The sequence below is a fragment of the Brassica napus genome, chromosome C5, assembly GCF_020379485.1.
Source record: "Brassica napus cultivar Da-Ae chromosome C5, Da-Ae, whole genome shotgun sequence".
Lineage (NCBI taxonomy): Eukaryota > Viridiplantae > Streptophyta > Magnoliopsida > Brassicales > Brassicaceae > Brassica > Brassica napus.
In genome coordinates this window covers 10,153,783-10,168,221 of record NC_063448.1, presented here as the reverse complement: position 1 = coordinate 10,168,221, position 14,439 = coordinate 10,153,783, and the positions used below count along the sequence as shown (strand labels likewise).

The window sequence follows — 14,439 nt, the reverse complement described above, 5'->3', positions numbered from 1 at the left end:
CTGAAACATACGATGTTTCGTGTAAAGAAAACTTTCAAATGCGGGCAGTACTAATGTGGACAATAAGTGATTTTCCAGCATATGGTATGTTGTCTGGATGGACAACGCATGGAAGGCTATCATGTCCATATTGTCAAGATAACACTGATGCTTTCCAACTAAAGCACGGAAGGAAAACGTGTTGGTTTGACTGTCACAGGAGATTCCTACCACCTGATCATCCATATCGTAGGAGTAGGAATTTGTTTACGAAGAACAAGAGGGTGTTTGACAGTCCACCTCCGGAAATTTGTGGGAAAGATTTGAAGATACAACTAAGAGATTTTGGTGCAGAAAGGACGCCAGAAGTCGGTGGACATGAGCGTTTTCCGGTAGATGCTGTTGGAGAACTACATAACTGGCACAAAAAAAGTATTTTCTGGGATCTGCCATACTGGGAGGATCATCTGCTAAGGCATAATTTAGATGTCATGCATATTGAGAAGAACTTTTTTGACAATCTCATGAACACGATCCTTAATGTTCAAGGTAAAACAAAGGATAATTTGAAGTCAAGACTGGATTTAGTCGATATATGTGCTCGTTCAGAACTTCATGTTGATGAGAATGGTAGGGCTCCTTTTCCCATATACCGACTTGATGCAGCGGGAAAAGATGCGTTCTTTGATTGGATTTCAAACGATGTGGAATTTCCAGACGGTTACGCATCAAATTTGCGTAACTGTATCGACAGAAAGGAAGGAAAGTTTACTGGCTTGAAAAGCCACGATTGCCATGTAATGATGCAGCGCCTCCTTCCGTTCGCCTTCAAGGAAATATTACCACGAAATGTTCATGAAGCAATTGCAGGGATAAGTGGTTTCTTCCGCGATTTATGCACGAGATCAGTGACTCTTGAAGGTATTGAAAATTTGAAGACTAACATAGCCGTGATTCAGTGCAACCTTGAGAAGATATTTCCTCCCTCATTTTTTGATGTTATGGAGCATCTTGTTATTCACCTGGCAAGAGAATTGGAACTTGGTGGTCCTGTGCAGTATAGATGGATGTATCTGTATGAGCGGTATATGTTCCATTTGAAGAAGATGGTGAAAAATTTAAGTAGGGTGGAAGGTTCTATAGTCGCACAGATGATCAATGAAGAAACTTCAAACTTTGCCGAGTACTACTTTCCAGCAGAAGTTCAGACCAAAAACAGAAGACCTGCTCGGCATGATGATAGAGGCGAACGGGCAACATATCATGTTACGGTTCCAGACATTTTCACAGACGTTGGACGACTTAGCGGAAAACCAAAGGACCGTCGACTTACTGAGCAGGAGCGCAGTCATTTGCAAACATATTTGCTCACCAACTGCGAAGACGTTCTTCAATATGAGAGGTAAATAAATGAGCTTACAAATTTTTATTTTAACAAGTTGAAATTTAAATCTTAATTAATTACATTATTGTCATCATATACAGGATTTTCATGGCAGAAAAGCGGTTCGAGTATAGATACGCCACAGAGGACGAACTAGAAGAAATGAAGCAGAGAGAATTTACTGGATGGATGTTTACTTATGTGAGTGCTTTAAACAAATTAAAATATATTTTATCACATATTTATACTAATTCACATTTATTGATATAATATATATATATGTGCTATTAATAGGTGTCTGCTGGTTTGGCCAGAGGTGAAACATTTGACGATTGGATACGTGAGATGGTCGTTGGACCAAACTTTGTTGTGAAGTCATATCCGAGATTTTGTACTCGAGGATATGCATTCACAACTCAGAAGAGGAGACGTTCGAGTACGACTTATGATGCTGGCGTTTGTTCTGCATCAGGAGATGATGTATACTACGGACACATACATGAGATTTTGGAAATCAAGTATTTGGGCATGGTTGGATTGCGCTGTACTGTTTTCTATTGTGATTGGCACGACAACACCCCAGATCGAGGTGTGAGAACAGATGCATTTGGTGTTATATCAGTAAATTCGAGGCGAAAGCTGCAATATTATGATCCTTTCATTCTTGCTTCCCAGGCCGATCAGGTAATTAAATGTTAATTATTCAGAATGATTCATCATCATGTGTATTAATTTATAATTTTTCTAAATGTTACAGGTTTGTTATATCAAGTACCCCCGGGTAAGGAACAGAGATGATCCATGGGTTACTGTTACAAGACTCAACCCGAGAGGCCGAGTTCAGGGAAGTTCTGAGCTGGAAGACCCACTACAACCAAGCACATCCGGCAACTGTAGTGCAGCAGAAGATTTAGCTGGAGTTGGCCTTGTAGTCGATTTAACCGACTTTGGAGAGGAAGCCGTCGTTCACGTAGAGGATGAACCAGTAATTGGAGAGTTTCACCAAGATCCAGATTCAGATTCATCTGGTGATGATGACTCGGAAACAGACTACCATTGAACTTATTTTTTTTTTTTTTAAGAAATACCGAGGAAATTCCGAGGAACACTTGATATAACCTCTTTCCTTGGATAATAGTTATTTGGTTTATCTAGCAAGGCAAAGCTGAATACGAATTAAAAGCTACACAAAACACAACCAAATAAAACAAAGAAACCATGTAAAAGAAATACGAACTCATAATTAAGAAACCTAAAAAAAAACTCAGTTCAAAATTAACAGAAAATAAGACCATAAAATGTTAGAATAGAAAAGAAAATAAAATAGCCGGTGATAGCTCCTACTCCTCGTCTCCTGCTCCAGATGTTCCTGCATCGTTGGGTCTCTTGGACCTCTTTCTTACCATGTGTGTACCACTCGAACCCGAACCCGAACCAGAGCTGGATGGAGAGTTGTCCCGATGAACTACATCATCCTTTTGGCAACGACACGGCCTGATACGTGAAATGGCAGCCCAGATCTTGTGTAGCATGTCGTTGTTTGTCTTTATGCTCTGATCTCTCCAATGTTGTTGCTGGCGCGAAGTGGCGTTCGGTGGAAGCTCTTGCAGCTTGTACTGGCTGGAGTCTGATGGGAGTAGCTGATGGGGTTGTGAATCATCTGGAATGGCTTGTGCAGCCTCATCTTGTCCTTCTTCATCAACCACGCCCTTGCCTTTGGTCTGATATTTTGGCGTGAAGAAGGATGGCTTGTCTACTAGTGCGGTAGCAGGGGGTAGAAACTCAACTGCAGCCTCTGAAAGTAGAGCAGTCAGGCCGATCTGAGGAGTACATTCTTACGGCCCGGGCCATCTTGGTAATCGATCGATGCGTTTTTGTAACGCATCGATCGATGCGTTTTTAAAAAAACATACAAGATTTTCCGAGGAAATTCCGAGGAACAATTCAGATTGTCGATCGATCGATGGGATACTCTCATCGATCGATCACAATCTTACGGCCCGGTCCATCCTAGTAATCGATCGATGCGTTTGTGTTCTATAACGCATCGATCGATGCATTTTTAAAAAAACATACAAGATTTTCCGACGAAATTCCGAGGAACAATTCAGATTGTCGATAGATCGATGGGTTACTCTCATCGATCGATCACAATCTTACGGCCCCGTAAATCCTAGTAATCGATCGATGCGTTTTTGTCCTATAACGCATCGATCGATGCATTTTTAAAAAAACATACAAGATTTTCCGATGAAATTCCGAGGAACAATTCAGATTGTCGATAGATCGATGGGTTAATCTCATCGATCGATCACAATCTTACGGCCCGGTCCATCCTAGTAATCGATCGATGCGTTTTTGTTCTATAACGCATCGATCGATGCATTTTTAAAAAAACATACAAGATTTTCCGAGGAAATTCCGAGGAACAATTAAAATTGTCGATAGATCGATGGGATACTCTCATCGATCGATCACAATCTTACGGCCCGGGCCATCTTAGTAATCGATCGATTTGTTTTTGTTCAAAAACGCATCGATCGATGGGTTTTTTTTAAAAAAATTACGTTTTGAAACCCCAAACACTAGTTCGTCGGAATTTCCTCGGAATATTCCGAGGAAATTTCGAGGAAGAAGAGGGTTTCGTCGGAGTTCCCTCGGAATAATCCGAGGAAATTCCGAGGAAATCGGGTTTTTAAACCGAAAACAACGTTTTGCCGTTTGAATAACACCTATATAACCCTTATTAAGTGTCTTACGTTCATTATGAAGTCAAAAATTTGTTCCTTACCGTATAATTAACACTTTTCCGATTGTATGAACGAAATCTCGCAACATAAGAGAAACACTTATACCTTTTAACGAACGGTAAAGGGAATACTTTCAATTAGTTTTGAAATTTGTTATTTCATGGTTTATGCTCATGTATACAAAGAATCCTCAATGGTATGCATTACAATTGTATAAGAAATGAAATACGGCAAAAAAAATTGATGTTTTGAAACCCCAAACACTAGTTCCTCGGTATTTCCTCGGAATATTCCGAGGAAATTCCGACGGATATTTTACTATCTGTCGGAATTTCCTCGGAATATTTTCATTTTACCGGGCAAATATTTCGCGAAAATTGAAATTAGAATTCCGACGGAATTCCGACGGATAATGTCCGTCGGACCCTAGGTTTTATAACCACGAGCCCCTTCTTCTTCCCCATTTCTCTGTTCTTCCTCTGCGCGACTCCTCTCTTTCTCTCCGGCGATTTCCCCCTGAAATCCGACGATATCTCCGGCGATCTCCCTCTTCTCTTACACAAATCATGTAAGGACCCTATCCCACTCTCTTAGGTTCTATTTGTTAGGTTTTTGTGTAGTTTTGATAGATTTTTGTTAGGGTGATTGGTTAGGATTGTGATTTGGTTGTATAATAGGTTTAGAATTGTGATTTGGTTGAATAATTTGTTTTGTTGAATTGATTTAGAATTTTTTTATAATTTTTTTATTTTTTGTATTTATAAAATCAATTTTTGTATATAAAATCGATTTTTGTATTTTACAAAACGATTTTTCTATATAAATTCGATTTTTTGGATTTTACAAAAAAAATTTCTATATAAATTCGATTTTTTGGATTTTACAAAACATTTTAATTATTAAACAATTTTTATTTATTAAAACTATTTTTGTTTATTAGAACTATTTTTATATATTTATTAAAAAAATTTAATATATATAAATCTTTTTCTGTGATTAAATTATTTGGGATTTTTTTTTAATAAAAAAAATTAATTTATATATTTCTGTATTTATTAAATATATTTTTTTAATTTACAGGTCTCATGATGATCAGACCCGGCCTCGACAGCGTCGTGGTCGTGGTGGTACGGGGAGCCAGTCTCGGGATTCCAGCCATTTTCAGGATTCCCCTTCGCCCCACAGCTCCAACCATACATCTCCCTCTGCTGCACCCGCTCATGCTCCTCTCGCTCCCGCTGCTGCATCCGCTCCTGTTCCTCCGGGTCCTCCGGGAGTGATGAGGGTTGCGGAGTTGGTTCAACAGCCCGGTCGTGACCATCTTCCGTATCTCACTCCGTATCCACATGGACGGGGTCAAACATGGTAATTAAACATTTTTTTTTCTTTAAATTTGGATTCATTATTAACCGTTTGTTCTTTTAATAAGGTTCAACCGATCCGGGAACGGGATCAGCGCATGGATCAACCGTATGATGTACTCGGCCCTCGACAGTGGACATCCGACTTTCACTCACTTCCCAACCGACAAGCAGGTTCTGTGGTTTCGTCAGTTTGCGGTAAGTATTCTAATTTTTTACTTATATTTTTAATCTTTAATATAAATTTTCTACTAATTGTGTTTTTTTTTCAGCAAGAGTTCAACTGGAATTCCGATGAGACGCTCTTTATCTATCACCACTTCGTCCATAAAGTAATGGACAACTATGGGAAGCAGATCCACGAGTGGAAGAAGAAGTGGGAAATCAATAAGGTTCGATTTAATTTATTAAACAATTTTTTAATTTATTAAACTATTTTTTAATTTATTAAACTTTTTCTTTTTTTTTAATTAAAAGGTCCCAAAGTCGATGAACGATACGGTCTGGAAGGAGTTGTGTGCGCATTGGGATAAGGAGGAGACGAAAGAAACTTCTTCCACCAACTCCACCAACCGCAGGAGCGACCGTAAAGGGAAGGGCATCTACAAGCATAACTTGGGTGCTCAATCTATTGCCACTCTCGGAGATCGCATGGTAAGTTCAACCGCTTTTTCTTCAATTATTTGAGTTTCAGAATTTAAATTTATTGTGCATTTCTTCTAATTTCTAATGTTTCTTTAATTTTATGTTTTTTTTCAAGGCGGAAGAAAATGATGGCGAGCCGGTCGATGATCTCGCCCTAATGAGGAGGGCGTATACCAACAAGAAGACCGGCCAGATTGATGACGGTCTTGTGAGGGACGTGGTCGACCTGGTCCAAACTCAGGTGGTAGACGAAGTGTCTCAGCTTCAAACCGAGGATGACGCTTCGACGGCTTCGACCAACTTGTCCCGGTTTCGAATCAACGAAATCGTTGAATCCGTAAGTTCTTTTTTTTTAAAGTTCAATTCATTTATTTCTTGGTTTAAATTTCTAAATTTGGCTTTTTTCTATTCAGTCGGTTCCAAAGAAGAAGGGACGTTTGTTCGGTTTGGGTCGTCGCACCCGGTCGGTTCCTCCTTCTTCTGCACCACCGCCCTTTGTTGATCCAGAAGTACTTACGGCTCAGTTGAAGGACAAAGATGATCGAATATCTTTGTTGGAGACCCAGATGGCGGCTCAACAGGCGGGCTATGAGGCACAGAGGAGGCTGAACCAGCAAATGATGGAGATGATGCAGAGGATGTACCCGAACGAGGTGTTCCCGGACGTGCCAGACCCGTAGTTTTTTTTTCCCCAATCTCGGAATGTTTTATTTTTATTTGTGAAACTTTGAATATTAATTAGTATGATTTCAATTTTACTTTTAATTTCATATTTTCGAATTTAAATTTCAGAAATTTTTTTTTTTCAAAAAAATTAATATTTTTTACATTTCGAGGAAATTAATTATATTTTTCACTACATCGATCGATGCGTTTTTGAACAAAAACGCATCGATCGATCCGTTTTTTTAAAAAAATATAGCGAGGGACATTTCCCTCGGAATTTTCCGAGGGACAACTCCCTCGGAAATTTCCGAGGAACGGATCCCTCGGAATATACCGAGGGAACAGTTCCTCGGAATAAACCGAGGAAAAAGTCCGTCGGTATACTCCTATCGATCGATGTATATATGTCCAAAAACGCATCGATCGATGAACTTCCGAGGAATTATCCCGACGAAGTTCTACCTCGGTATATTCCGAGGACTTTTCCGACAAACAAGGGTTCCTCGGAATTTCCTCGGAAATTTATTTCCTCGGAATTCCGTCGGAAAATTCCGAGGGATTTCAGAGGAAAAAAGAAATTCCGAGGAATTATTTCCGACGACGTATTTCGTCGGAATTGCGTCGGAATAACGATATTCCGACGAAATTCCGACGATTTTTTCCCTCAGAATCCTTGATGTTTTCTTGTAGTGATATTATTATTTATTTGTGTTCATTTACGTATCATGTATATAATTAAATTAGAGTAAGTGATAAATAAGTGCGCTCCCTTGCAAAAACTACGCAGATTTATTTCATTAATAATGAAATGTTACCGTTTGTAGTCTATAAATGGATCATAGCCGTTCGACGCTCGACGTCAAAAAAAAAAAATGGATCATAGCCAAATAAAAATACAACTATGTAAATATTACATAAAGTTACATAAAAACCTAAACTCCAAAGCAGTGTGTGGACCAGGAAAGACAGAAGAAAAAGCAATTATCACAGATTTATTATTGTCTTTTGTTTTTTCTTGTTAAAACACACCTGCTCTATAAAAGGAGATAAGAATGCATGAGATTGAATTGTCAACATATATTTTATTTTATTAAATAAAAAATAGTTTGCTTGTTCCCTTTTTCACAACTGGTAAGACAAAATGCTTGTTAAGTCATAAAGAAAAACTACATAAGATTTTCTACAGGATTAAATTCAAATAAATAATTGCCCGATTAGCAGAAAATCATCACAAATCATAAAAAAAAATTTGAAAAAGAAAAAAAAAATTTATGAAAAAATCATAAATTTCCTATTTTGTTTCACTGCACCCATCTTTTATACTAAATGTTAATTAAACTGAGACACATCACTTTAAAGAAATTATTCTCCTGGTCGGTAGATGAGCATTATTCTTTGTCGCAACGTGCAAAAGAATAAAATGTACTAAGTAAATACATAAACGATCATCTCTCATATTAAACCATTTATTAAGCAAATGAGATGATCATCAAGTAGGTCAGTCATCAAGTAGGCCAGTCTCATAGACACCATTCGGTGATGACGAACTAGAGTTATAGACTCCGTTAGTTTCAAAGTCCATTTGAACAATCTCATCCATAAAACGCCTCATATTTTCCTCGTCCCACATCAGAAAATCATCTTCCTGATCATCACCTGCTAAAGCCTTCCCATGATCCTTGTTCGACTCTTCAAACTCTTCTTCTTGACTAGTAATGATTGGCGTTCTCGGATCCGACAAGATGTTCTTAATCCTGTCGACACCGTGTTCTCTAGATGAGATACCCGTGGCAAGCCTGTTAAGGAGACTGGCTGAGCCGGAGGAGGAGAAAGACGGAGATGGACTCACCGTCGAGGAGGAAGAGTTGCCGCAATCTATGTTGAACGACGGTGTTTTGACGGCGAGGTTAATGATTGGTTGGTGTGTCATTTGGTCGATTCCGTTTCTCTCGAGCCTTTTCTTGAGACAAGAGTTCCAATGGTTTTTGATGTCGTTGTCTGATCGACCCGGCATCTGCTGTGCTATGGCAGCCCATCTACAACAGATTCTTTTTAGTTCAACCTAAATTTCTTTAACAAAAAAACATTGAGAATTATCTACCATATTGGAACATTAGCATTGGCAGTTTTGTATAATAGTTTTTCACTATAACAATTAAGAAAATGAAAGTTATGATAGAAAAAAGACAAGAGAATAGTTTCTGATTGGAAAAACTTTCAAAAGGCTGAAAAACTCATAAACCATTTATGCTTCAAAATAGTATATTTTCTATTAAAATATTAAATTTTAATCAAATAATTGAATTAATTAAAATATTAACATATTGATGTATAGAAACCTACTTAAAATTTATCAATAATAATGATTTTATTGATCAGTTTTTATTTAGTTTACATTGCTTCTCTCTCATACTTCTTTGTGGTTTTTTAACCAATTCACTCAATATATATCTGACTTAGATAAATAAAAATAAATTTATTTAAAATCTGTAAAAAATATGTAGTTCTCCCGGTTGCTAAATAATAATTAAATATTCAAAATAATAGCTGGATGAAAATTGTAGTACCATTATGCTGTAATATCTAATTTACGTGTGTTAAAAATATAATCATAATTAATATTGCTTCTCACAACATTTAATTCTTACAATTGGTGCCAGTGTCTTGAATAGAAGCTGTGCCCTAAGAGCTGTATCCGTATACCACCAATCCACTAGGCGATTGTCTCTCACAACAATTAATTTTTACAGTTGGTGTCTTGAATATACATTGTACATACATATGCTTTAATATTAGCATTTATATACATAATATAAGCATGAAACTCTCACTATAGCAAATCGGTTTTAAGTGTTTCAAAAAAAAAAAAAAAAAAAAAAAAAAAGCAAATCGGTTTTATATGATTAATTTATTGATATACCTGTTCCCGAGAATAGACTGGAAATTGATAATAGCTTCTTCTTCTTCAGGAGTGAATTTGCCTTTCTTGACCCCAGGCCTTAGATAGTTAAGCCATCTCAATCTGCAGCTCTTTCCACATCTCTGCAAACCTTTTTTCATCACCAATAAGATTAAAACATAAATTATTATAGCAGTTTAATATTGTGAGTTTTTTTTGCTTTAGGAATACTATGATTTAAACCTTTGGAAACTTATGTCTAAAAATGACTGATATCGTCAGGAACATATTACTTTTCTATGCAGGCAGATTTGCAATATATACAGAAAACTCACATGAAACACATTCACGTATTTACAAGAAAATTACGATAATGATAAAACTGCAGAAAACTGCAAAAAAAAAGGGATACTTTACGTATTAATCATTGCTTATAACTTTTTATCTCAGTGTTACAAAAAAAGATAAAAAGTTATAAGCAATGATTAATACGTAAAGTATCCCTTTTTTTTGGTCAAACACGTAAAGTATCCCCTTATTTTACGTTTTACACTCTATTTTACTTCTAGTCTTATATTAGAGAAAATGTTTTCTGCAGTTGTTGGTGATTTAGCCAAGAGTATCAAAAATCCTTTTGATTAAAAGTTTCTCAGTTTATCACTTAATTTCAGTTTGGTTACGATTATGACACAAGAAAGTGAGTATTAATTTCATTTTGTCACTATTTACAAAAATCTATCATGTTTGTGGTGGAGTTAGATAAAAACGACACAATAATTATGCCGCTAGCTCCTCCTACGAAACATGTTTTGGTGTTTAGTACTAAACAAACAAAACAATCATATAGCTGTGTAGGGTAATATATAGATAACTACCAGCTTTGCGAGGGAGAAAACGCCAGTCGCCGATGCCGTATTCGTTGATATAAGCGACGAGTTTTTGGTCTTCCTCGTCCGTCCATCCTCCTCTCTTCGTCCCGTCGGCATCGAACCACGTCGCTCTGCCCATAATCTCTCAGCCCGGCCAAGTCTATATCGCCACGTGATATTCACCTTATGACAGGGCAAGAGCTTACTGACTTATATGGAAAAACTGAGGGCTGATCTCCCTAATACTTTCACTTATTTTAGAATGGTCTCTTGAATAAAATAAGAGTTGTAGCTACTCTATAAATATCCCACATCTTTTGTTTTATATGAATATTTTATTTGCTAATTATTTTTTGTATAGTATTTTTCAAAACGGTAAAAGGTGCGTGCTCACTTATTTGGTTTTATAGTAGACAGTTACTAGTTATCTACTAGACTATATACTTAGACCATCTCTAATCCACTTCTATTTTTATATTTTCTTCAAATAGAAAAATTCTATTATAAAGGTGAAATTGCTCTAATGTATATTTCTATAATAGAGTTTTTCTGTTTATAGAGGAAAATAAAAAGATATGTTATTTTAAATATATAAAAAAGAGTAATTTTCCTCTATATTTTTCTTTAAAATATAAGAACTCTATTATAAAAGGTATACATTGAAGCAATTTTACCTCTATAATAGAAATTTCTATTTTAGAATAAAATATAGGAATATACATTGGAGATGCTCTTATAGTTACATGCTCACTTCTTGCTAAAATTAAGTGTAAGAATCAAACTTTTAATAATTTACAATTCTTAGGTTTAACGACAAGAAACAGAGGCTTTGAATGGAGAAAGCGGATCAAGCGTTGCAGATCTGGCGGATCAAGTTGATCGAGTGAAACAAAAGTGGTTCTAGCGGATCTAGTGGATCAAGTGTGGATGTAGCGGATCTAGCTGTTCAAACATATGTATAAATGGTGAAAGTGGATAAAAATCGGTTCAAATACTGTACACATTTAATATAATTTATTTATAAATTAATAATTTAGTTTTTTCATAATAAAATTAAAACAGTTGTTTTAAAAATAATTTCTAAATGCAATAAATATATAATTTCTTATTCAAAATATAATAGAAATTGTTTTAAAGATATATATATATAGTTAGTCATTATATTTATTTATTATTAATATAAAAGACTATAGTAGAGAATTGTTAAGTAATTATAGTACTTAAGATAATATTTATTTTAATTTATTATAATGGATAAAAAAGGTTCAAAAATAACGGATAAAATTGGATAAAAACGGTTCAAAATATTGTACAAATTTATTATAATTTATATAAGATTTAAATTAATATTTATTTTTGTATTATTAATTTTTTTAATAAATTAATTAACTTTAAAATAAATATGTACCGGCTATTTATTTTATACTAAACGATTTAATAAACTATATATTATATATGATATGAATAAGTAGTATACTGTAAATTAATATTAACCAGCTCATCAATTTAAAAATATTTTTTTAAAAAATCAAAGTAAATATTACATTATCAAAAATATTATTTTAAATAATAAGATATATAGCCAAAATAATATAATGAAATATAATGATCCTATGTATATAATAAAGCTAAGTCTAGAAATTAATAGTTAAAATAAGTTGCATATATGAATTACTAAACAATACTGTATATTTATTATAGGTGGATAAATGAACTACTCCTAAATGGGAGTTGATGAAATGAACCATTTGTGGTTCTCTTAAAACAAGAACAAAAAATAAAACGTTTTTTTTAAAGTGGTCGAGCCACTTTACACATAAATTTATCACATTTTCGCTGAATGATAAAAGTATAGTGGATGCTACACACATTGCAGTTCCTCCATCAATTATCTGCCTCCCATTCTCAGCCAGAATCGAACAACAGAAACTATATAAAATTAATAAAACAACGTATAGAATTGATGAAATGATAAAGAAAACCCGTTCGTGATTTTTAAAACGAAACATGATAGAAATTGTTAGAGCTGTTTTGTAATTCAAATCAAACCATGATATGAGAACATTTAATAGTAGAATAACTTTCAGTGACAAAAGAAAGGTTTAACAAGCAACGCTTGGGAATCTATATCCAAGTTATTCTGGAGCTCTATATGACGATCCTTGTTTTGGCAATACTAAACCAATACAGAACTACAGTATCAAAACTTAATGACACGAAGCATGTTACCTTACCTAGCGCTCTACAAAATCGCCAAAATTTACAATAGCGAACAGTAATCAATTTATCCGACACATGCCAAGAAGAAAAGACAAGACATTTGACCTGACCGGAACCTAACCAAACTTCATTATTATGATTTATGAATACTCCCGTACGTACTCAACGAGAATGAGGAAAAAATGTAATAGACGGATAATAGAGAGGTAAGGGTCTTGCGCCATCATCTTGCAAACCACCAGAAATAAGGAGATAATGCCTGAAAGAGTCATTTGACTCATTGATCCGCAGTGGTATGAATTGTTGGTCAAAGAATTCCACCTTCTATTCCACATGTAGATTTTCTGTTATAACATTACCACCAAATAATATGTTGGATCCCAGACCACTATGGTCTATCCGTCTATGAATGAGATCCAGAATTGCAATTCTCACTTTCATCACAAAACAGACTGTTTATTAGCCATGTTGATTCTGATTGGTCCAAAAAAAAATTGGAAAGTAAATCATTTCTTTTCTAAGAGATTATCTTCATCTTCTAGAAATTTACAAGATTGTCAAATAAAAGGAAATTTTAAATATAATATAATGATAAAATTTAATTTAAAAATATAATTTGAACCTATTCATAAAAGGACAAATGTTTAATAGATACTTCATGGACATCTTAATACTACTATTTTCATTCCTTCTTTTCCTCTTCTTATCATGTTTTTTTTAAATAGTGAGAAACCTCTTGATTGAGATACTCTGACTAATGTTAATGCGGTAGGATGCGACTTCCAAAACGACATTTGAAGGAACAAAATCTCCACATAGCACATGTTAACTCCATCCGACAATGTCATCTTACCTTTGACATTTATTTTTCTTAAAAAATAAATTTTGATGATAAAATAATTTTTGCTCACATATTAGATCTGAGAGAATGTCATATGTCATCTTAATTTTTGATATATGTATATTTTTGAAATATTTTATTTTCAAGAATTTTCAAACATTCTTTATATAATTTTATATATTCCTACCTAAGATAATAGGATATTTTTTCTAAGCACGAACTCTAAGGGATTGATATGTGTTAACATATTTTTTTAATATAATGAAAAAATAATTGTTAGTTATACGAACAATACGTTATTAGTATTACATTACCAAAACAAAAATAATATATTGAAAATCACACAAACTATACGCATCACATGATAATATCTGTAAACTACTTTGTGTTATTTTGATAACAACATCAACATAATTTTGATAGCCATAAAAGAGTGTTGGATTTATAAATCCGAAAATTATCAATGGTGGTTAACATATTTTAACATGTTATCTCATATTCTTTGATGTAAAACATTAAAATTTAAAATGCTTGATCTAAGTGTGTTCATTTTATTTTTGATCATGTGGATATGTGTTATAATGTGATTTGTTTTCAAAGAAATTTTCAATAAATGATGCCAAAATCCAAATTTGCCACATTTTCTGATATTAGAATTATATTTATTCTGTTCAAAATATAACACATATTAGTTCATTCATGTTGTCATGCAATTCATAGTTTGTGTGGTTTTCAATATATTATATTTGTCTTTATGTTCATATAACTGATAATCATTTTTCTAATATAATCTTATATAATATCTCTAATGTAATTAGAATTATG

General features: G+C 34.4%; 2 protein-coding genes across 2 annotated transcripts; one reads left to right on the top strand and one right to left on the bottom strand.

Annotated features, from left to right (window-relative positions):
• Positions 1-5,392: 5,392 nt before the first annotated feature.
• Positions 5,393-7,462, top strand: LOC125587535. Its single transcript, XM_048758243.1, has 7 exons — positions 5,393-5,478; positions 5,543-5,672; positions 5,747-5,866; positions 5,952-6,128; positions 6,235-6,456; positions 6,533-6,795; positions 7,072-7,462. The coding sequence occupies exons 1-7, from the start codon at positions 5,393-5,395 to the stop codon at positions 7,460-7,462; spliced, it is 1,389 nt and encodes a 462-aa protein (XP_048614200.1).
• A 631-nt stretch (positions 7,463-8,093) lies between these two features.
• Positions 8,094-10,843, bottom strand: LOC125587534 (transcription factor MYB41-like). The gene is made up of 3 exons (XM_048758242.1): positions 10,560-10,843; positions 9,706-9,835; positions 8,094-8,821 (listed from the first exon to the last, which is right to left on the bottom strand). The coding sequence occupies exons 1-3, from the start codon at positions 10,690-10,692 to the stop codon at positions 8,284-8,286; spliced, it is 801 nt and encodes a 266-aa protein (XP_048614199.1). The 5' UTR covers positions 10,693-10,843; the 3' UTR covers positions 8,094-8,283.
• Positions 10,844-14,439: the final 3,596 nt, after the last annotated feature.

What these genes read in the sequence shown, in the direction of transcription:
- LOC125587534 (XM_048758242.1), bottom strand. Translation starts at nt 10,692, where the DNA reads ATGGGCAGAGCGACGTGGTTCGATGCCGACGGGACGAAGAGAGGAGGA. An exon ending in TTTTCTCCCTCGCAAAGCTG is followed by an intron (nt 9,836 to 10,559) that starts GTAGTTATCTAT and finishes TGATGAAAAAAG; the next exon opens with GTTTGCAGAGATGTGGAAAG. An exon ending in CAGTCTATTCTCGGGAACAG is followed by an intron (nt 8,822 to 9,705) that starts GTATATCAATAA and finishes AATCTGTTGTAG; the next exon opens with ATGGGCTGCCATAGCACAGC.
- LOC125587535 (XM_048758243.1), top strand. Translation starts at nt 5,393, where the DNA reads ATGAGGGTTGCGGAGTTGGTTCAACAGCCCGGTCGTGACCATCTTCCG. An exon ending in CATGGACGGGGTCAAACATG is followed by an intron (nt 5,479 to 5,542) that starts GTAATTAAACAT and finishes TCTTTTAATAAG; the next exon opens with GTTCAACCGATCCGGGAACG. An exon ending in CCACTCTCGGAGATCGCATG is followed by an intron (nt 6,129 to 6,234) that starts GTAAGTTCAACC and finishes TTTTTTTTCAAG; the next exon opens with GCGGAAGAAAATGATGGCGA.